The sequence below is a fragment of the Vulpes lagopus genome, chromosome X, assembly GCF_018345385.1.
Source record: "Vulpes lagopus strain Blue_001 chromosome X, ASM1834538v1, whole genome shotgun sequence".
Classification (NCBI taxonomy): Eukaryota; Metazoa; Chordata; class Mammalia; order Carnivora; family Canidae; genus Vulpes; species Vulpes lagopus.
In genome coordinates this window covers 92207678-92229816 of record NC_054848.1, presented here as the reverse complement: position 1 = coordinate 92229816, position 22139 = coordinate 92207678, and the positions used below count along the sequence as shown (strand labels likewise).

Here is a 22139-nt window from a genome sequence, read left to right as displayed (position 1 = left end):
ACTTAATTGGAAAGGATGCCTTGGACCGTTCGGGACGCTACAGAACATTTGGCATAGCCATTAAAAACTGTTCTCCAGAGCCCAGGAAACTAATTGCAAATGGTTAGGTAATGCACAGCTGATGGAAAGAAGATTTCCCCTTAAATTGATTCCATGGTATATGTACAGGGATGTTTACTGCAGTACTGCTTGTAACTATGAAAAACTGGAACTAAATTAAATGTCCAACCATGGGGGGTTGGTTAAATAAGTCTGAGACGTTCACAAGATGGAATGTTAGGCAGCTGCTGGGGGGGGGGGGGGCGGGAATGAGGTAAATCTGTATATACAGACATGCTTATCTGCCCATGAAGTAGAATTGTTTTTTTTTTAAAGTAAGTTGCAGAATAAGAGTTATGATTTGGTTCCATTTTTGTTTGCTACCTATGTGTGTAATGTGTGTGTGTGTGTGTGTGTACACGTGTATACTTGCATATGCACAGGAAAAACAGACATATACTTGCATATGCACAGGGAAAAGACACCCCAGACTTCTAATAGAGGTTATCTCTTAAAAGTGAGACTGGGGGGAAGCTGAGTGGGGAAAAATTAGAGAGGACGACAAACCATGAGACTCCTAGCTCCGGAAACGAACAAAGGGCTGCAGAAGGGGAGGAGGACTGGGTGACCGGCATTAAGGAGGGCACGTGATGAGATGAGCACTGGGTGTTATTATACTGTATGTTGGCAAATTAAATTTAAATAAAATATTTAAAACATTTTTTTAAAAAGTGAGACTGGGAAGGGAAAGACTTTCACTTTTTAGTCTATACACACTTCTGTGTTGTTTGAGCTTGAGGTGCCTATTTCACTTCTGCAACTGCCGGCTGTTTGCTAAAGGGAAGCAGGCTTTCTTAGGCAACCTCTCCTCGTTATAGCAGGATTCTGGGTTCCTGGTCAAAGCCGAGAGGCTGGTCTGGAGTTAGGTGCATTTCATCTTCAACAGAACTTCTTATGGCTCCAACTGAACTGCAAAGCTGTGTTTCTTCTAAACAGGAGGACACTAAATTGCAACCTTACCAGAGGAGTCCTCGCTAATAAACAAAGGTGCTCATTTTCTCCCTCTCTCTCTTTTGCCTCTCCCTCAAATTCCACCCACCCACCCCAACCCAGGCAGAGTTCCTTTCATCTTCCCAGGCAGGTCAGTCACTCAGAAAAGCGGTTTCCTTTCAGGCAATCCACAGAGTAGACAGCCCCCTACCGGCGTACTTTCAGGGGCATTGAAAGAGCTGGACCAGAAAAAGTACTTGCCCACCTGCCAGCACCACCAAGCTTTACTAATCACACAATGAAAGAGAAGTACAAATTTCCTTGAAAGAGGTGACACATTGCCTGAAACTTGCACTCGGGCAAGGAAGATTGAAAGCAGAGCCGAGTGTGTGTGTGTGTGTGTGTGTGTGTGTGTGTGTGTATGTGTATGTGTGAGAGAGAGAGACAGAGACAGAGACAGAGAAAGAGGGACAGAGAGACAGGGAATCAAAGCAGGTGGGTCCTGAGCAGCCCACACTGCCCACACTGCAGGGAGGACAGAGTGCAAGTTATGAAACATTCACAGGTTTATTTAATCTGCTTACAAAATAGAATTTGGAAGGTTTAGGGGGCTAATTTTAAGAATACATGCTCACTGAACATTTGAAAGACTCAGAAAAGTATAAAAAAGAAGGTAGTCATCTGTAATTCCATTACCCAGAATTAACTACAGTAAGTATCTTTATGGCTTCGCTTTTCGTCATTTTTCTCTGTGCATATATACAGTTTTAAACAAAATTGAGATGGGGGTACCTGGGTGGCCCAGTGGTAGAGCGTCTGCCTTTGGCTCAGGTCATGATCCTGGGGTCCTGGGATCGAGTCCCACATCAGGTTCCCTGCAGGGAGCCTGCTTCTCCCTCTGCCTATGTCTCTGCCTCTTTCTGTGTGTCTCTCATGAATAAATAAAATCTTTTAAAATATAAACAAAATTGAGATCAAACTATACAGCCTGCTTTTTCACTTATTATTATGGATATTCCTTTGTCCTTAATATTTGAAAACACAATCTTAACAGCTACATAACATATGCACCATATGGCTGTGTTATCTAGTTAATTATGTCCCTAATTTGGGGGCATTTCAGGGTTTTCCCCCCAATTTTTCCCTTATTATAAAGAACATTGCCACGAACATCCTTGCACATAAATCTTGGTCTAGATTTCTCTTTCCTTAGTACAGATTCCCAGAAGTAGAATTATTGGGTCACAGAGTGTAAACATTTTTAAAGACTCTGTGGAGCAGTTTGAACTGGGAGCAAATCTATTGATTCCCAGAATCTACTGAACACAGAAATCCTCTCCAGTTCAAACCTGAACCAAGCAGTGGGATGCACCTCTCCCCCAACCCTGCGCCTGTGACAATGCCACATCTAATTAGGTGTTTAATGAATGTGTTTGATGGGGATACAGGGAAAGGATGTACTCAGCTCTGTAATTAATTAAAGGAAGGAAACAGGGCAGTTACAGCTTAAATGAATGCTATTCCGCTATCGCCACCAACCGCCATCTCTGGCAGGTGAACCAGAATATCCAAACTGTGAGACCCACCGACTGATCCCCCAACCCAGTCCTGTGGCCTTAAGACCACTCACTCTCATCCTCTGCCCTTTTTCCCCCTGATTAAAAAGTCATATGTATGGTGAATTTTTCTGTATGGATTTTCCTTCAATAAAGTTTACTGTATAAAATATGTTAATTATGTCTACCCATTGACCCGTCTCTCTCTAACCTTAACATTTGGTGAATATTAACCTCTGTTAAATTTATTCTACAATTCACAAAAGCATCATTTAGCCTTTTTGAATATCAAGATTTCCCTAGTGTATTCATTGATGCATGCATTATTATTCTCTGTTGTTGTTTTATCCCTTCAAATTAGGAACGTGTGAAATTCTGTGAAAAAAAACAGACTTTTATCTTAAAAGGAAACCCTCCCTTCTGTAGCAAGAAACAGATGTTTTTCTGAACTACCCTATCAAGAATTTCCTGAAGCATGTATACCTGTAGCATTTCGATGTTTTTGTTAATGTTTCGAAGCAATGTGCTTTGAAATCTGAATCATTTCTTTCTATTCATTGTCATAGAATTCTCCTGATGCTCTTCATCACACATTAGTGATCAAAAATGAGTTGTAATTTCCATTCCTTGCCCCTAAGAGCTAAATAGATATCATAACATAAGTCAAAGGGAGTTTTATTGTGTAAGAATATTTGATTGACTGAAGATGGATTTTGATGAGGTGTATTTGAAAGCTATTAAATACAACTTACATAGTTTAACAAAAAATGTGTTTTATTATTGAGAAGTTTATTTTTAAAAAGGAGCATTTCATTCTCAAAACAAACCAACCAACAAAAGTATGCCTGGAGAAAAAAATCAGGAAAATGTATTTCAACCCATAAATTGTTATCTCTGGGGAGTAGAATTGTGGGGGAGACAGTAATTTGCTGCATCATGTATCTCTGCAGTTTGGAGAATTTTTACAGTGTCATGTTTTATTCCAGTAAGCAGAAAAAAAGCAATAGATTAAAAGTGCCATATATTCAACAGTTATTTAAGTCCCTACTATGGACCAGGCATAACTAAGTGATCGTTATAGACATTTTGAAAGCTATGTAAAAAGGAGACTTCGGGTACATGCAACAGAGAACAATGATGAATATAATAATGAGAACAACTAAGCAGCTGGAGGTTTCTAAGGTTCTCATGGACGGTGACACTGTGTTGTCTCCCTCCTGGCTCCTAGATCTGTGGTTCCCACCAGGTGCCTAGTACCCAGCTGAACCCCGATCCAGCTTCCTGACTGGCCCTTCCTGTTTCTGACTGTAACTAGGTGTGTGTCTTAAGTGCTGAAACATCTCCTTTGCAAGGTAAAGCCAAGAGAGTGTGAGGATCCACACACATGCTGGACATGTTGATGGTGGGAAGGAACTTTGCCACAAGTATTTTGGAGGACAATTTGGCAATATGCATTAAAAACCTCAAAAAAAAGCCTCAAAAATATTCGGACTTGGGGATGCCTGGGTGGCTCAATCCGTTAAGTGTCTGCCTTTGGCTCATGTCATGATTCCAGGGTCCTGGGATCGACCCCTGGGTCTGCTCAGCAAGGAGTCTGTCTGCTTCTCCCTCTGGCCTCCCTCTGCTCATTCTCTCTCTCTCTCTCTCTCTCTCTCTCTCTCAAATAAATAAATGAATAAATGAATAAATAAATAAATAAATAAATAAATAAATAAATAAATAAATAAAATCTTTTAAAAAATATTCAGACTTGATGATAGAAATCAGGATAGTGGTTACTTCTGGGGGGGGTTACTGGCCGGAAAGGGGGTTCAAGGGAGCCATCTGGGATGTTGGAAAGGTTCAACATCTTGAATCTTGATCTGGGTGATGGCTACAGGGGTGTATATATAAAAATTTATTGATATGTATACTTAAGACCTGTGCACCTTACCATACGTATGGTGATAAAAATGTTTTGTTAGAAAATATATATGTGAAACTTTTTTTTTAAAGATTTTTATTTTTTATTTATTCATAGAGACACAGAGAGAGAATGAGAGGCAGAGACACAGGCAGAGGGAGAAGCAGGCTCCATGCAGAGAGCCCGATGTGGGACTCGATCCAGGGTCTCCAGGATCACGCCCCGGGCCGCAGGCGGCACTAAACCACTATAATATTATATCCTATGATAATAAAGATCCTAATATTTAGTTCATTGTGTTATTTATAAATGTTGAAAAACTGGAAACCTCTGAAGTATCCAATAGCAGGGATTGGTGATTAAATGATGTTCCGTTCCTTTAAAATCATGTTACCAAAATTTCCTTACTGGTATTGAAAAACACAATGTTTGGTACTTACAGTGTTCGGTCACTAGGATAGGAAAAAAAAAGTGACAAAGTAAAGATAAGTACCAAGCATTGTTTTCTGGTGCTGAGATGCTTTTTCCTGGTACCCAAAGAAAATGACCAGTCGACAATGGGAACCAGTCAAGCTCCTTGGGCGAAATCACACCATCAAACATGGTTCTCCACAGTGAAGATTCAGCTGTTTGTGGCGCAGGTACTGGGTATTAGGCATTGACCTAAGGTAGTTTGGAAAATGCAACCCCAACCTCAATTAGGGATGTTTGGACACTTTGAGGTTCTCCATTATTCTGAAGCTCCTTTCTATCTTTAGTCAACTCAAGTGTAGGAGCTGAGAGAGAGGTAGGTGGTGATAACCCGGTGGACAGAGAATGGCTGGGATGTGTGCGTGTGTGTATGTGTGTGTGCTTTTGTGAATACTTGTGTGGCCACCATTCCAAATATGCATGAATGCCTTTATGTGTATGTATCCACGTGGACATGACTCCGCCAGCCTACATTTCTCAAATGTGGAATCAGGGAGGCTCTACAATAATTTCGTCAAATTGATCATCAAAATAAGAAGGTGATGGAGTGCTCTGGCTATTCCCAGGGTGAATGTGTTAGAGACAGAACACCATCTGGCATTTTTCTAGTGGTCCGAAGCCTTCTAGGGAGCACTCTCATCATTGGTTTGAAGAAGATGGAGAGAAGCAGGCTGCAGAGCCCCATTGGCAAATGTTTCCTCGTGCTATAAAACAGTTTGCAACCTAGAGCAACACTGTATGCTTGATTAAGCTTGCAATGAAAAGGATTTATTTTAAGCCATTTTAATAATTTATTTTTTATCCAAAGCTAACCAAGCAGTTTTATAGTAGCCTTCGCTGGCATGAAAGACCTGTTCCTTCATTTAGGTGGCTTTTCTATTGGTAAATTTTACTACGAGCCTATTACTGTATAAAATCTACATGCATTTTGACATTAAAAAAAATCAGGATAGAGCCCATGAAAAAAACTGCCTCTTGCTTTTTAATTGTCCAGCTCATTCAGAGTAAAATACACTGTTTTTTTTTCTTTTCTTTTTTTTCTTTTGGGAGGGGTAGGAAAAGGGGTCTTTGTGCCAGTCTTGTTTGAAATGTGGGTTGCTTTCTTTCTTTTTTATTTTTTTCTTTTCCAAGCTCCCATCCTAGTCCCTCCCCTTATCCCAGATCCTCTGTCCAAATAAGCACACCATCTCTGGGGAGAAGCCTGCTACTACTCACTGAGCTGCTGCAGCTGCTGCTATGGTCATTGCTCCTGGTCTCAAAGTCATTTTTAACTTGACTGAGAGCCTGCTGTGTTCCAAGTCCCATAAGGTACCCCCAAGAGACATATGAAGGAAATATACAGTATGCAGTTCTTCTAAATGGCCAGCTCCTCTCATACTTTTTCGAAATGCTTTTAATTTTCACGCAGGATTTGGAAATACAGATGTTGCATAAAGCAAGCCCTCCCTCACTCGTTTATGGCTTTGCTTGTAAAGGTCAAATTACATAGGCCCTCTGTATCAATTGATGGGTAATGCATCTCTGTCTGTCCATCGACACCAACATGGTAACAAGTTTCTATTTGGCTTCTTTAGGGATTGCGAGCTCTCTGGTTGCTAGAGGGGAGCCAAAATCTCTAAAGAATGTAGAAAGGCGTCTTTTCCAGCCTGTATAAACCCCCTTTTCTCCAAGGTTACTTTCACAGAAACAAAATCAGTTAGTTATGAAGAACTCCTGAAAAATTAATACTGGTTGCAGGAGGTCTTCACATTAAATATATGAGATATTTAGAGTGAAAGGGGTGGGGATAAGTAACCAGAATTGAAGACAAACATGGCAAAAGTATAAGTACAGGACTGCTCCCTGCCTTTGTGGAGCTTACTGGAGATCGACACATGAGCCAAGCATGCTTAAGACATACACCTCTACACCCGTGGGCATCTTGTCTCTATCTAGGACATATATCACAGATTTCTAAACCACATCTATAGTGTAAAGCTGCTAATAATACCTGACACGGCATTCAGCCAGGCCCCTGGGGTGCTCAAGTTCTTTACAAAGGGCTTCCTTTTTAACCTTCAGGAAGCATCTTTTTCTTCCTTTGGGAGATGGGAAAGGGCAAGGGCCCTTGGTTCCATTTCATGGATAATGAAACAAAGCCTCACAGTAGATGAGCAAGCCAGAGCTGGAAAGAACCAAGTTCTCTTCTTCATCCCATAGACTCTTAGGTGAATTTTATACTTGATTTTTTTTTCGGCGGGAAAACACGGAAATAGGGTTGCCACTACCATCAGGGGATGTGGTTGGAAGGAGACCTGGCAATAAGAACCTGGGAGCTCTCACTGGGCAGAATGGATGCCTTCAAACAGGTAAATTCCATGGGATGCGGAGCCCTCAGGGCTGGGTTGCCGAGGGAACTGCAGCCCACTGTTATCCTCTTCCTCGCCTTCCACCTCATTCTGCTCTGCTACTGTTTTGAGGACTCAAAACCACCTTCTGGGCTGACAAGGTAGTGATTCCAGCCCAATATCCTAATGGGGACTGGAAGGATCAGTTAGGAGGGACTTTGCTGTCCTCCAAGATCAAGGACGTTTCCCCTCTACCCTTCCCTTAGCAATCCACAGCAGATTCTGGCGGCCACAGCTATTTCATTCTTTCCAAAGCTACTTGTGTTTACATCCTGTTGCACCTCTTGGGGCTAATGAATTCCTTAGGTTTTCAATACACCATATAGAGTAATATGTCTTTTCAGCTGCCATGGCAGCAAGAGCGCCAACCTGAGGGTCCAACAGATCTAGGTTCAAATCCCACCTCTGTCACTTACTGGCTGAGTGGCTACAGGAAATTTTCGTGCTTTCTCTGAGATACAGTTTCCTCATCTGTAAAATGGGATTATGGATACTTCCTCTTCCTGCCTTGCACGGCTGCTGTGATGAGAAGATGAGATCCTTGACATAAAAGCATCTTGACCAAAGCCCAAACTGGGATGGTGCTGATGCAGAGTCATGTTTGCTTTAGCTGAATCTCCTTCTAGCTCTTAGGGGGCCGTTGGTTCTAGAATTCTCAGACCTGGTGAATAAGGCTGTGTTCCCTCTCTCCATCTCTGCATAATTTTATACACTCTGGTCACATCCCTTCCCAGCCTTCATCTTTCTAGACTAAAGAGTCTGCGTTTGTTTAATCTATCTTCATATGGCAGCCCCTCTACCCTCCCCCATCCCCTTGATTATAGAGTGGCCCTTCTCTGGATCATCTCCAGCTCCATTATGTCATTCTGGAAGCACTAAGACCAACCTGCACAAATGTGTGTGTGTGTGTGTGTGTGCATGCGCGCTCGCGTGCCTGTGTGTGTGTGTGTGTGTTCATCAGCTCTGAACCTCTGACTGTGCCCCCTCCCCAATTATACATCCTAGAACAGGATGCTTGCCCAAGACCCTCTCTCCAAAGTACAGAGAAGGCCGACAGGCCCCAGGCTGTAGCCTCCCCCTCTTTCTCTGCGCAGCCCTGGCCCCAACGGGCGAAAACGGCTCCCTGTCTGGCTTGGGAGGCTGGGAGGTGGATAACTAGGATGGGGGGGCCGAGGGGGAGGGAGGGGGGGTCTTGCGCAAGCGCACGCCGCTGATCGGACCGCCAATGCTGCTGCCTCCCGGAGCAGAGGGAGGCAGAAGAGGAGGGAGGGAGAAGAGGGGAAGGGAGGGGGAGGCGACACTTGGGCTGCAGCTCGCAACCAGAGGCAGTCTCTCTCAGCTCTCGGAGGGACAGGAGCGGCAGCCGCGGAGTAGGATGCTCTGCGGGGCGCCCTGAGCCGGGGGCGCGTGAAGCAGCTTCGGGGGCCGGGGCCACAGGGCAGCTTTCACCATGCATCAGTCCCTGACTCAGCAGCGGTCCAGCGATATGTCCCTGCCCGATTCCATGGGTAAGTCCAGCCGCCCTTCCTCCGGGCGGCGGCAGCTAGGGGTGAGTGCGCTGCCCTCTGGACCACGAGCGCCCCGGCCGCCCCGGGAGCCATGGAGCGGGAAGCGGGGCTAGGTAGGGGGTCCGCGCGCCCCAGCGTCTGGGTGGCCGACCGGAGCCCCAGGGGAGCGGCCCGGGGGGGGGGGCCGGGGCGACGCGCGGAGACGGGAGCGCCAAGCTTGCGTCGGAGTACCGGCGCCCGGAGTGCGGGCGTGTGCGTGTTCTTGTGCGTGTGCCGACAGACTTGCAGCCGGTGGTAAATTCCAGCTGTCTGGGGATCAAAACACTTCCCTGCAACCTGCGCCTTCGCTTTCCATTCCACGCTCCCTGTTTGCAAAGTCCCCGTCACTTCTAAGAGCTCACGACTAACGACAATTAGGAGAACAGAGTCCTCGCCCCCTCCCAACTCTGTCGAAGCTGCCCAGAAATTCAGAGCTGCAGTGGGGGGGGGGCAGACTTGCACCTCGCTGATGGGGGGGGGTGTTGCGCAACCCTGGGGGATGGGCGGGGGGGAGTAGAAAGGAGGGGGGTTGGCGGGAGGGGAATTCCTAAGGAATCACTCAAGACAGCCCATCCCTGCCGTGTGCAGCGTCAGGATCCACATTCCTTGAATTTGATTCCTATTCTGTTCCAAATGCAAGGAATGTGCGTGAGTGTGAAAAAAAAAAAGTGTGTGTGTGGGGGGGACGACGAGTGAGAGCGCGAGAAAGAAAGAGCGAGCGCGAGCCCGCGCACCTTCCGAAGTCGCGCTTTCTCTCTCGGGGTGTAATGGAGGGGGAGGGGGACCCACCAGCCTGATTAGGTTCAACACTTTTCCTCATCACATCTGGGGCACAGCTACCTCTAGACACCAACTTGGCTGTCCCTTGAAGCTGCTTTTTGGTAGTTACAAACAGAACACAAACCCAGTCCCCCTCAGCTGTTAGGCACCTTCCCAAGCCCTATGATTTCACTGGGCGGAGAAATTAATTTGGAGCCCAGGAGAGCGGGAGGGGATTGTCAAACCATGATCCCACCTAATCTTAAAATTCGCCTCGGATACACTCGAACCAAATCAAATTATGTCTTGCCAACATACTTTACATTCTGCAAATTTCCTCCGTCCCGAATTCCTGCCATCCAATCTGCTCAGGTCTTCTGTAATGAATTCGTGGGAACATCTCTAGAGGAGGGGGCGGGGAGAGGGTTGAACCCCCTATATCAGCCTGCATAAGACCGAGTCTCAACAGAATTCGTTCACCGGAGGGGCCCCTGAAAGTGTCCCTGAAAGAAGGGCCCCTGAAAGATGGTAATTGGACTCCAGCGCCCCTACATCCCAACTTCCCAGATGGTGGGAAGATCCGTATTTTCAATGGTTCTGCATATTCAGTATAAGAACTTGATCTTTTTTATTTTTGAGTGTGGTCCAAATAAGGCCAAGGACTTGGGTCCGAATCCAGAACCCAGCAGTACCAGACTCTCCCCAGCTGTCTAGCACAAGCGCGCGCGTACACACACACACACACACACACACTCACGCACGCGCGCGCACACTTGCACACAGAATGCACTCCTCACCTTGGCCAGCTGTGGCGCCAGCGCAGCCCCTGGCTCCCCGACGCCAGACTGTTGCGCCAGGGAGGGCTGGGGGGGGGAAGAGCGCGAGGGCCCGCAGCGCACATTCCCGCAGCGGGCCACAGCCACCCGCAAAGCCGGCCTCCCGCGCCGGGCCCCCTGCCTGCGGGGGAGTGCTCAGGTTAGGGGGCCAGGGCCTTAACTGTCGCTACTAGGCACACGGCTCTGTGGGTGGGGGAACACGATGAAGAGAGTTCTTTCTTAGGCTCCTGGGGGCCCTCGGCCAATCTTACGTTTCTAGAAAGGTCTGCGCAACAAGAAGCTGAGTGGGTTTTGCCCAGCCCAGACTCCACACTGCGGGCAAAGAATTGTAGATCCCTTATAGACGCGCGAGCCAGCTCCACGCATCCCGCTTTGTAAAGTCCGCAGACCGAGGGCACTAGCGAATTCCTGAGTCGAGTGGTAACCCTGGGTTTCCACAGTTTGGACAGGGGAGTCTCCCCGGAGTTCCCTGGCTCGGGTCCCGCACAACCAAGGCCTGAATCAGCGTCTAGGCTATTTAGGAGCTACTCCCACTTAACTCAGCTTTGGCAACACCACCTTCCCTTGCATGGCGGGGGAGGAGAGTGGAGGTGGGGGTAGTGTTACAGCCCCCAAGGGGCAGCATTTCAGAGGGGATTTCCTCCACCGGCAAGACACAACTGCAGCCCCAACAATAAAATTTAAAACACACAGACACACATTGCACCAAGGTGCCTGCGCGCTACGCTTGCTGGCTGCCTGGAGAGGGACGGTCCTAGCGGCGCTGGGCAATATGAAGATGGTAATTGGACTCCAGCGCCCCTACATCCCAACTCCCAGCAAACCCCTTTTGGCAACACCGCCCCCAGGCGCTAAGGCATCTCTACTACAGCGGGGGACCCCCCCTTCCCTCCCAAGTAACACATTTGTAATTCACCAGTGGCCTTGGAGGTCTTTGGTCAAAGAACTGCAAAAGGAGGGGGGTCAGGACACCGGATATCAGCACCTTTAAGGAAATGTTTGGGAGATTGGCAGAGCCTTGAGGGTCTTTTGTGGGCAGCCACCTGTTTCCACCTACGTGAGGCTGGGACTTCCTGGGACCCTCCCTGTGTGGCAAAGCTCAATTCAGGTAAGCAAATCCTAATCCGTTGAAAAGATGAGCACCGCCCCCCACCCCCGTTAGCCAGTCATCGACAACATAGTGTACAGGACAGGATACTGGGCCCTGGTCCTTGCTGCCCTCTGACAGCGATTACTGCACCCTATTATTAAGGGGGTGACCAAGAACATGCACAAGGTGAAACATCAGTAAGCAGAGACAATCATCCCACCTCCTGGCAACCCACACCTGCATTCCTGTCAGATACATAATCCCCGAACTGGAGTTATCATATGGGTTGTGTACCAGACCCACAATTACAATGGTGATCGTAGCAGTTACAATTAATATGTGTATTGAGTAAGGTATATATAGGAACTCTGGGACACGAGATAATGAGCAATTAGAGGAGAGTAAGTTTGGTAAGGAAAACTTTTGGAGGAGGTGAGTTTTGAGCAGGTTTTCGAGGGAGGGAGGGACTCAGATTCAAAGACCGCAGTGCAGGTGGGGGCTCTGACCAGGGAGTGGGGGGGGGAACCAGGCTGTATCTGGAAGGGTGGAGACAGCAAATAATTGGGCGCTTCTAGAGCTGAGCATCCTGGTCCTCACGAATCTGGGGTGGAGGTGGGGCACTGCAGAGATCGAGAGAGAGAGAGAGAGAGAGAGAGAGAGAGAGAGAGAGAGAGAGGTCTGCAGCAGTAGTTCTGCAGGGAAGCTGCTGGGGGCGGAAGGGGAGCAGGGAAGCCCATGACTGGATTTCAGACTCTCCCACTGCTGTTGGTTGCAGGGGTGGTGGTGGTTGTTTAAACAGAAATATACTGGGTGCCAAGTTGTCAGGCTACTGAGAGACATCGGGGTTGTGTGACACTAGTTGAACAGAAGGATTTTAGTTCTGGGGACCCCTCAGGTGTGCCCTATTTTTAAAAATCCAGTCTATGAACCCAGCTTATATTTATTCACACAATTCCCCCGCACGCACACGCCTTTTTGCTTAGAAGGGAAGCAATTCCGATATGTTGCCTCTTGTTTATTCAACAAGTATTGACTGCACTCTAGATATCAAACACTGCGATAGGCACTGTTTTCAAGAACCTCCTGCTTTATTTAAGTACCTCATGGTATCAGATGGAGGTTTTCGATGGATTGATTGAACAAAATCAGAATCAGATGTTCCTGGGTTCATGAGAACATCTAAGGCAGGCTAATAAGAACAGGGCTCCCTTCTGCAATGAAACAACCACCAGGAAAATGTCCCAGACAAAATGAGCTACCTTTTATTTAGTAGCCTGGACCACGCATTCAGAGAGCATGTGTGTCTTGCTCTTAGTAGATGAGACTTTTAAGTGGAATTGACACTAAAGGGAAATGGAGACGTGATTCTTCACTTTTCAAAAGCATTCACCCTGAGGTTCCTTATGATGGTCAACTTCCCAAGTGCAACTAGAAATAATTTCAACTTACACAATTATAGTCCTTATAGTGTAAAGTAGGGAGTGACTTGGGGGAAGGTGTGAGGGGGACAGAGTAGATATTCAACCTACTGATTGCAGAGTTTACTTGGGAATTTTCAAAGCAAATCCTATCTGGAGGAAAGGCCCTGGTAAGTGTGTAGGCTCTTTGCCTGGGCTTCTCAACTGACTGGATTTTCAGTTCAGGTTCTAAAGCAGGGGGGAAAAAATAGATTTTTCAAATGACACCATGTGGTTTGCTGAGTCACTTTTCTGACCTGGCTCCTATGCTTTTAAGAGCTAGAGTGATATTTGCAAAGGAGACCCAAGAGCTGTGAATAGGATTTAAAGCCACTTGGCAGGAAAGGAGCAGGCAAGTGAGAGCGTAAAAAAATGAGGAAGACCACATGCACACTCCCCCAATTTAGTCTCTAAAGTTCTACGTTTTCCATGTGAGGCGTTGAGGCACTTTTCAGTGTCACAAAGATACCCGTGGTGTCTCCAGATGTTCCCTCACTGTCTTTTGCTAATCTGAGGCAGGGGAAGGCTTATATGGGGCGAGTGACATCGGAGAAGGCAGGTGGAATGGAAGGCGATCATGATGGTAGGTTTCTGTTAGAGCCCCTCAGTGGAACCAACTCGAAGATTCACTGCGAAGTGTCTGTCATCAAATAGGCGCAGGGACCCCGGTTCAGACACTCATTTAGGGCCTCTGGAGATGCCACCAAAGGATAAACTAACCTTCAGGTGAACAGGAAATAAATCCTGCCCCCCTTCTCCCCTCCCCACCCTGGGCCGCCTCTCCCAGCCCTGCTCGAGGTGTTTCCGCCAGTCTGCTTGCCATCTGCATCCCAAATAGCCCTCTCTCACGGAGGGCCCTGATGTCACAGATGTCACTAGAGTTCCTTTATGCCCCTTTCCCGAGGAGGCTGGACTCAGGCCCCACTGGAGAGGAGCCTCATCTCCCAACTCTCCCTACCTCTCCTCCCAGGGCGAGGTCTGGCGCTTTAGGCCATGGGTCCCTGTCACCGCTGCGGCCCCTTGTACATTTCAATGTGAAATAGTCTTAGAACGGGATCGCATTAGAAATGACCCTGATGAGTCATGTCCCTCACTTTGCAGGCTGACGTCAGGGGAGACCGCCAGCCCCTCCCACCTCCCTGGGAGCCCTCGGCAGGGCCCGCACTGGGCAAGACAAGATGGGTGGTGGAGCGAACCCAGGGTGGCACTCCTGGCTCTCTGCGTCCACAGCGGAAGGCACAGCCCTTCCCTCCGCACACCTGGCCCCCGGGTCTCCCCAGTTGTCTCGTCTCCCTCCCCCTTCCTTCGTCCCCTCTCCCCTCCCTCCCAGTGGTGCAGTCTGGGCGGCTTCAAAGGCGGCTGCTGCCTGGAGGCTGCAGAGAGGCCTCCCAGAATGATGGGGTCCTGGGAGCAGATTCTAGTGGCCTCTTTAGGCCCATAAATGCCACTCAAGCCGCCTGGGTGGGCGACCCCATCATAAGGCTCCCTGCTGCTTCATCCTTCTCACTGGAGAACTGGACTCTCTTACTCCCTCCCCCATTGCTTGTGTTTACCGAACTCCTAGGTGGGAACTCATCCCTGCTATTTCCTGCTGAGAGCCCCTTCCCCTCGCCAGAGAAATGCAGGCAGAGTGTGGAGCGGTGCTTGATTCCTTTAAAAAAAAAATTAAATTCAAAAGCGAGCCTAGATGCCATTTTTCTATCTGACTTAATAAGCCTGTTTCTGAAAAAAATATTGGTTTGCGCTATCATGTCTGATAAGCACTGAGTAGGAGAACGGGTTTCTTGTCATTTATATTTATGTCACCCTCACATAAGCCCAAATGTGTATAAGTTATAATCTTTCCCATCTACCTCCCTCGATACATATCTTTGTGGACTAATGGCCTCCAAACACTTACTTTATTACACACATTTGTTATGTGAGAAATCTTGCCAACACACCATTTTAAAGTTTATACATAAGGTGGCAAATGTCAGAAATAAATGAAAAAAAAATCCCAGTACCTGGCTTGGTTGTGATATTTACACTGAAAATGAAATTTCCTATCTCCAGCTTATGAAAAAACCCTTCTTGGTCGCTTAATGGCTTTAAAATATTTTCATTTAATACCTCCACACGTACACTTCCCATTTATCATATGCCTTATAATTCGGCCTAAAAAAACACTCTACTAAGTGGATATGACACATCTTTTATAGAATGCGGAGAGCACAAAAATTTGTTTTCCGTTTTTATGTAACTGGTAAGATTTCTTCTGCTGTTCATTTTCAAACTAGAAATATGTTTTTTTTATTGTAAACATGGCACCTGATGACTGCAAAAAAAAAAAAAAAACGAAGCCCCATCCCTTCCCCATAATCCCACTCCCCAGAGATAACCCCAGGTACCAGTTGGAGTAGGAAAGGAAGACCTTCCTAATTTCTCCTGTAAGCCCATTCCTTCTCTGGCCACAATGAGCAGCTTCAGTTTCTCTGTGTGCTTTCAGGAGCCTTCAATCGAAGGAAACGAAACTCCATCTATGTCACCGTGACTTTGCTTATCGTGTCTGTGTTAATTCTCACGGTGGGCCTTGCTGCAACCACTAGGACCCAGAATGTGACTGTCGGAGGTTATTACCCAGGAGTTATTGTAAGTATAATGGGCATAGGTAGGTCCCAATGGCTTTTTGCCTACCATCTTTCGGGTTCTACTCTGATGGTTTTTAGTTCTGCGGGAGTTTCTAGTGTTTGCTCAGTTTTCGCGTTTCCCTATGTGTGTGTGTATAGAGGGGCAACTTCTGAAAATCAGAAGAATCCCGGCTCTGTCCCTAATTAGCAGTATGATCCTGAGCAAGTCACCTCATTCTCTAGGACCTTGGTTTTCTGGTTGAGGGGATAGTACTAACTAGCAGTGCTAACCCTAAGTTAAGGTCCTTTTCTCTCTGGGCATCTGCTTTCCTATATATAATGGGGGTCTGATCTGACCCGAAATCTGACCACAGCTCAACACTCTGTGACGCACAGTACTGATCTCCAAAGTAGTCATGCATTCCTATCGGGAAAGATATGTGGAATATTTGCTTCTAAAATGTGTGTATTTATTCACTTAGAAGTTTTCTACACGTTCATAAAACATACATAAATGGAAATTCAAATATTAGATTAAAAATAAACAATAATTTGTAATACCCTCATACTAACACTAAAATTTCAAAGAACGATTCGCACTTCACTTGAAGTCTGACATTAAAGGTAGTGGCTAGGGATCCCTGGGTGGCGCAGCGGTTTAGCGCCTGCCTTTGGCCTAGGGCGTGATCCTGGAGACCCGGGATCGAATCCCACATCAGGCTCCCGGTGCATGGAGCCTGCTTCTCTCTCTGCCTGTGTCTCTGCCTCTCTCTCTCTCTCTCTGTGACTCTCATAAATAAATAAGAAATTAAAAAAAAGTAAAAAAAAAATAAAGGTAGTGGCTATACATCCTTATTTCAAATAGCCCACTAGATAATTTTGAGTATTTTTGCCTGACTTATCAGAGATGATCAGATGATCATTGGCATCATTTTAAAAACGTTTTTGAGTACAGTTGACACACAATATTATGTTACTTCCAGGTGTACAACATAGTGATTCAACATCTCTATACATTATGCTATGCTCACCACAAGTGTAGCTGCCATCTGTCACCATACAACGTGGCATCATTGTTTTTTAATGTTGATCCCACAATGTAGCTGACAGAAAGCTCATCCCAAGACAAGTGTCAACTCTGCCATTTTCTTGTGGCTGGCTTCTGCTTACATTATTAGGGGCATCATCAATTTGTGGCTTCTCAACAGGAGCCTTTCCTAACCACTTGTCCATTTTATAGGGACTAGTTTAGTTAAAACTAGGTAACACAGTCCAGACACACGTAAAATGACCCACCATCAACATCAACCTGTTGCTGCTTGGATCTCGCCTTCCTTCCATCCAGACAGCCCACCTTGTCATCTGACATTCACGACCTGGGGAGGGCACCAGTGACAGTCTGTTTACTGAATATTTGTAATGCTCAATTTCTTTATTACTACTTTAGATAAACAATAAATAGGAAACAAGTTTTCTTCCAGAGGTCAGTGGATTGCTTTTCACATCCCCAGGGTGCATGAAAACCACGGAACTCTTGACATACAAAACCTCATTTTACATCAAATTGTTGCGTTGAGTACTTTAAACATACACAATTTTATTTGTCATTTATACCTCGATAAGTCTGGGAAAAAAGAAAAGAAAAGAAAAACAAAAACAAACACAAACCTCATCTGGATCTACACGCACTGCTGTTGAACCCAAAGCCTAACTCTAGAGGTTGGCTCATATCATATTTCATTTTCATCATATTTCACTATCATTTGCATGATTTCCCAGTTCTAATTTGTAATTAATTGTAGAGAGCAGGAAGGAAGTTTAGGACAGTTCTTTTTTGGTTCTTTTCCTTTTTCCTTTTTAGTAGAGCAAAGAGGGCAGATGTATTTATGTTGTTGGTTTGGTGTGTTTTTGTGTTTTTGGTTTTTTTTTTTTTGAAAGGTGGGGTTGGAGAGAGAAGTCAAGGGACAGGAAGGGATTAAAGATGAATGCCTTTCACAAGCCTGGCGCTGTGAGTGACCAAGCCTGACGCAGGTTGCCTAGGCCACTGGGTCCACGGGTCCACCGCAGGCCTCCTCAATAGCCCTAGGGAGCCCTGGAGCCTGCACTGCAGGGCCTCCCACCTCCCAGGAGCCCAAGGCTGCAGCGCCCCGGGGAAGTTCCTTCGCAGCTCTTGGGCCCGCAGGGCTCCCTCCTGCCGCCAAAAGCAGGTGTCCCACACACACTGTGCGGTGCCCTCTGTTAACCATGTGACATGAGAACTCACCCAGTCCACTTCCTGTGGTGAGGCAAGAAAACCAGTTGTCAGCAGAATTGGGTTTTATTTTTAAACACAAGCAAGGGGGGTGGGGGTGGTGAGGAGATAAAGGGAAGGTAAGATTGCACTTTGGTGGCTTGGAAAGGCAATTTATAGGGTCTGTATGACTTTGCGTGCTTCAGGTAGCTGCATTTTGTAAAATATTTCTGACGGATGAGCAAAGGCTCAAGCCAAGATTCAGACTCCCCATGGGTGAGGAAAAGGTATTTTCCACGTCATTTCAGAGTAGGAACTCCTCTTCTGGAACCGTGGCTATGAACCCTCTCTGTAGAATATGGGCCTGTGGGTGGCTAGGTTGGAATACACGAACAAAGGATGGAGGGCTCGCGATTGTTGTTATTCGGGTACCTGATGTTCAGCCAGCCGGGGAAGTTGAAGCAGTGGGGGCGTGTGTCTGTGTGTGTGTGCTTCACTAAAAGCTAATCTTGAAATGTTAAGAGGACAACCATCCCTAAAGGACAGTGTGCCCCATGCTTAAACCTTTAAAAATGTGCTCTTAGAGTTCCTGTAGATTGTTTCTTTAAAATGCATTTTAATTATCAAAAGCAAATGGGGAAGATTGCAGATTGAAAAGGAGGAAAATCCATTTGGGTTTAGAGGTCAGATTGTGTTGTAACAAATAGAGTAACGACCCATGCCTGAGAATCCAGATTTCCCCGGGAATGAGGCGCTTTCACTAATTGAATCATTTTCTTATTAGAGAGGTAGGTACCATATAAGCTCTAAGCCAGTGGTTTCTCCACCTTGGTGTGCACACCAATGACTGGTGGGGGAGCGCGGGGCAGGGGGTGGGGGAGGATGCAGACCCCAGACTCCCTATCCCCAGAGATTCTGACTCAGCAGGTTCACATAGGGCCCAGGAACCCGAATTTCCCTTTGATGAACTAATTTTGATTGAAAAAGTAATACAAATTGAATCTGCATTTTAATAAATACCCCGAGGGGAACCGAATTCAGGTGAACCAGCAACCATGTGGAGAACTAAAACCCAATAAATAAAATATGCTCTGTGATAAAGCCACAATGAGCATAGGTGGCATTTTCAGATTCCACACTGGCAAATTGGTCACTCCGAATATAAATGATCCTTGTATAGAAATGTGAAAAACTTCAGGCTACTTGGAACTCTGCTGTTTGGGCATTAACTCTGCTGGTTAAATATGTTAACAGTATGTGAGAATTTAAAATTTCAGAACAGACAAATTAGGGAGGAGTTATTAGATTAAAAAAAGAATTATCATATACACAATCCATTTAAATATTGAGATCTCAGGGATTTTAAAATATAATTATATTTGCACAGCTCAAACTCGCATGAAACTTTTCTGGGGCGTATTTATTTTGCCAAGCAAGATGCCCTTGTATGGTGAGGTGCATTATAATAGAGCATAAGCTACTCTATCCGAGCTGGAATGTGGTACCACCATTCTAAGACACATAAGCACACATGCATCTTTAAAGATGTGGTCATCTGTAAAAGCTGAACTGTGCAATTTTTAAAAAATGAAAACCAATAAAGAAAGACAACCTGGCTGGGGATTTTTACAGAAGAGTTTTTGGTGAGCTTTCTGCACAGGAGGCCTAAAAAACAAGAGGCTCGGTTGTTGTATAAAGGGCAGGAGACCGAGCCTGCTCCTCCCCAGTAAACACTTTAACCTTAGATCCAGAAGAATGAGGCCTTTAAATGTGTTTCCCCAGCAACCCACAAGATGGGGTTGGCCACCTGATCAGCATGGAAATCCTTTCATTCTCGCACCTTCTCTCCAGCTAAGGCCCATACTAGCCTGGATTTTCTTTCAAGGAAAAAAAAAGAGTTTCAGCCCCATCTCCGAGGTGGGGGTGTGTATGTGAGTTAATGGAAAAACTATATCAGAGGTACAGTGGGATGGTAGGAGACTGAGACAACAGGAATCATTTGAGGCAATAGCACAGAAATTTTCTTTAGGCAAGTGTGGCTTCCGCTTTACATGTGAAGACTTTTGATAAACCCAACAAGTTTACATTAAAGAATTGACTGCTAAGGAAACAGACGGAGCTCTGGATAGTAGGATTTTGTGGTTTATTGTGAATTAGGCAGAAATTTTGTTCCCCCTTGTTGAAAATCTTTCTAAAATATAAGATCATTCTAAAATAAAGTTCTAAAAAAATAAAATAAAATACAGTTCTTACCTTCGGAAGTACATTTCAAGGATGAGAATCGAATCCAAGTTTGCTAAATAAGACTTCTCGTGCCATAAAGTTCTAACTTTCATTGGCTCCCTGTTGCCTTCTTAGCTTTGTCACTTGGGGGGATCTCTGAAGATGCCCTTGTTCTGGTCTCCCATTCCTCCTTTTTTGCCAAAATTGCCAGTTCCTGGCCCTGAACACACCTTGGGGTTTCCTGCCTTGCTGCTCTGACTTTCATTGTTCACCCTGGTCTGGAATGTCATCCCTGCTCTCTCTCTCTCTCTGTTGATCCAAATGCTCTGTTCTATCTCAACTTAAAGACACGGCTGGGATGTTTTTCAGCTGCGGGGTTCCACAAGTGGGGTCTACCATAGACTTCTCCTACTCATGGTTCCTGGAAAATACTTACATCCTCCTTTGTGGCGTCTGTTGGGCCATATTCTTTGGCTTTGTTTATGCAGGTCCACCATCCCTTATCTGAATCTTTGGATCAGATGTGTTTGCGAGTTTAGACTTTTTTTTTCTATTTTGGAAAGATAATACAGTGCATATCTTATATTATCTAACATCCCAGTGGGGTCTTGAGAAAAACCCCATCATCAGCCCCTTATATTTCTCTAATAAACTGAATTTTTATACTAAGAGGATAAAGATTATAAAATAATCTCACATCAGTTCAAGGTTTTGCCACCAAGTTAGGTACAAAGAAAAAAAAAACAAAAACAGCTTTATGGATTTCAGGATTATGGGAACGAATTGTGGACCAGTTTACCTAATTATAGCTCCTTGAGTCTCATTGGTCGTGGTATCATACCCCACCCCCAACCTCTGGCCTCCAAATCTCAGATCTAGCACAGCGCCTGCCGCAGACTAGATGTCCAACGAACACGTATTGAATGACGAATCCATCTGACCGTCAGCTGGGCGTCTGCAGCAGTGAATGGGAATCGGCAGAAGTTACAGGGCCCAGGCCAAAAAGAGCCCTTAAATCTGACTTGGAGTTCTAACTATTTGACTTTTTCTTCAACGGATGGAGGGCAGCCAAAACAAAGTAAATTGGTTATTTATTCAGGTAATGGGGAATCAAGATGGAGGTCCAAAGGTCTGCACTTCCCATGATTCCATGCAGTTCTCGAGGGATGACCACAGAGCTTACCTCTCTGAGGCCTCAGGAGAGTAAACAGTTGATTAGAAGCAGCTGCCCACTTTCAGGAAATTCTGTTGATCTGTCCTTTTTTAAAAAAATTTTCGACCTCTCAGCTCTTCTTCAAATAGGACTTCTCACTCCATCCTTGCCAGGAATTTCTTTCCTGGAGAGGGAGGCGCAGTGATGAAGGTCATTATTCTATTAACACACCACAAATGCAGCAGAGTGGCTGAAAGAGCACCAGCTGTTGGTCAGGGGACCTGTGAACTAGTCCTGTCCCTGTCATTAACTTGCTTTAAGTGGGGATAACTCCATACAATTCTTGAGGCCACCACTTTCCTGTCTATCAAATGGAATGGCATCAGCTCCATTAAACTCCATAGTATTACTGTGACCAAAATGGAGGGCACATGCTTTTCTTTTTTTGTATATATATTTTTTACTGGACTTTGACTTGCCAACATATAGCATAACACCCAGCGCTCATCTCGTCAAGTGCCCCCCTCAGTGCCCGTCACCCAGTCACCCCAACCCCCCGCCCACCTCCCCTTCCACTACTCCTTGTTCTTTTTTTTTAAGTTTATTTATTTATTCATGAGAGACAGAGATAGAGGCAGAGACACAGGCAGAGGGAGAAGCAGGCTCCTGCAGGGAGCCCGATGTGGGACTCGATCCCGGGACCCCGGGACCACGACTTGAGCTGGTCAGACGCTCAACCACTGAGCCACCCAGGTGCCCCCCTTGTTCTTTAAATTAAAATGCTTTTCAAATGTACGGTGGTTTCAGCAACACTAGTGAGTTCACCAATCTGTCATCCAGGTGAGTGAATTCTTTCAGCCATGACTCAAAAAAGATATTACTTCCCTGC

General features: G+C 45.9%; 1 protein-coding gene across 2 annotated transcripts in view; it reads left to right on the top strand.

Annotated features, from left to right (window-relative positions):
• The first annotated feature begins 8646 nt into the window (after positions 1-8646).
• The window catches only part of TMEM255A (transmembrane protein 255A), a 52597-nt gene continuing 39104 nt past the window's right edge, over positions 8647-22139 (top strand). For both annotated transcript variants that reach the window (XM_041740254.1, XM_041740253.1), the window contains exons 1-2: positions 8647-8854; positions 15524-15666. In XM_041740254.1, the coding sequence (XP_041596188.1) occupies positions 8797-8854; positions 15524-15666 (201 nt within the window). In that variant the 5' untranslated portion in view covers positions 8647-8796. The remainder of the gene's footprint in view (positions 8855-15523; positions 15667-22139) is intronic.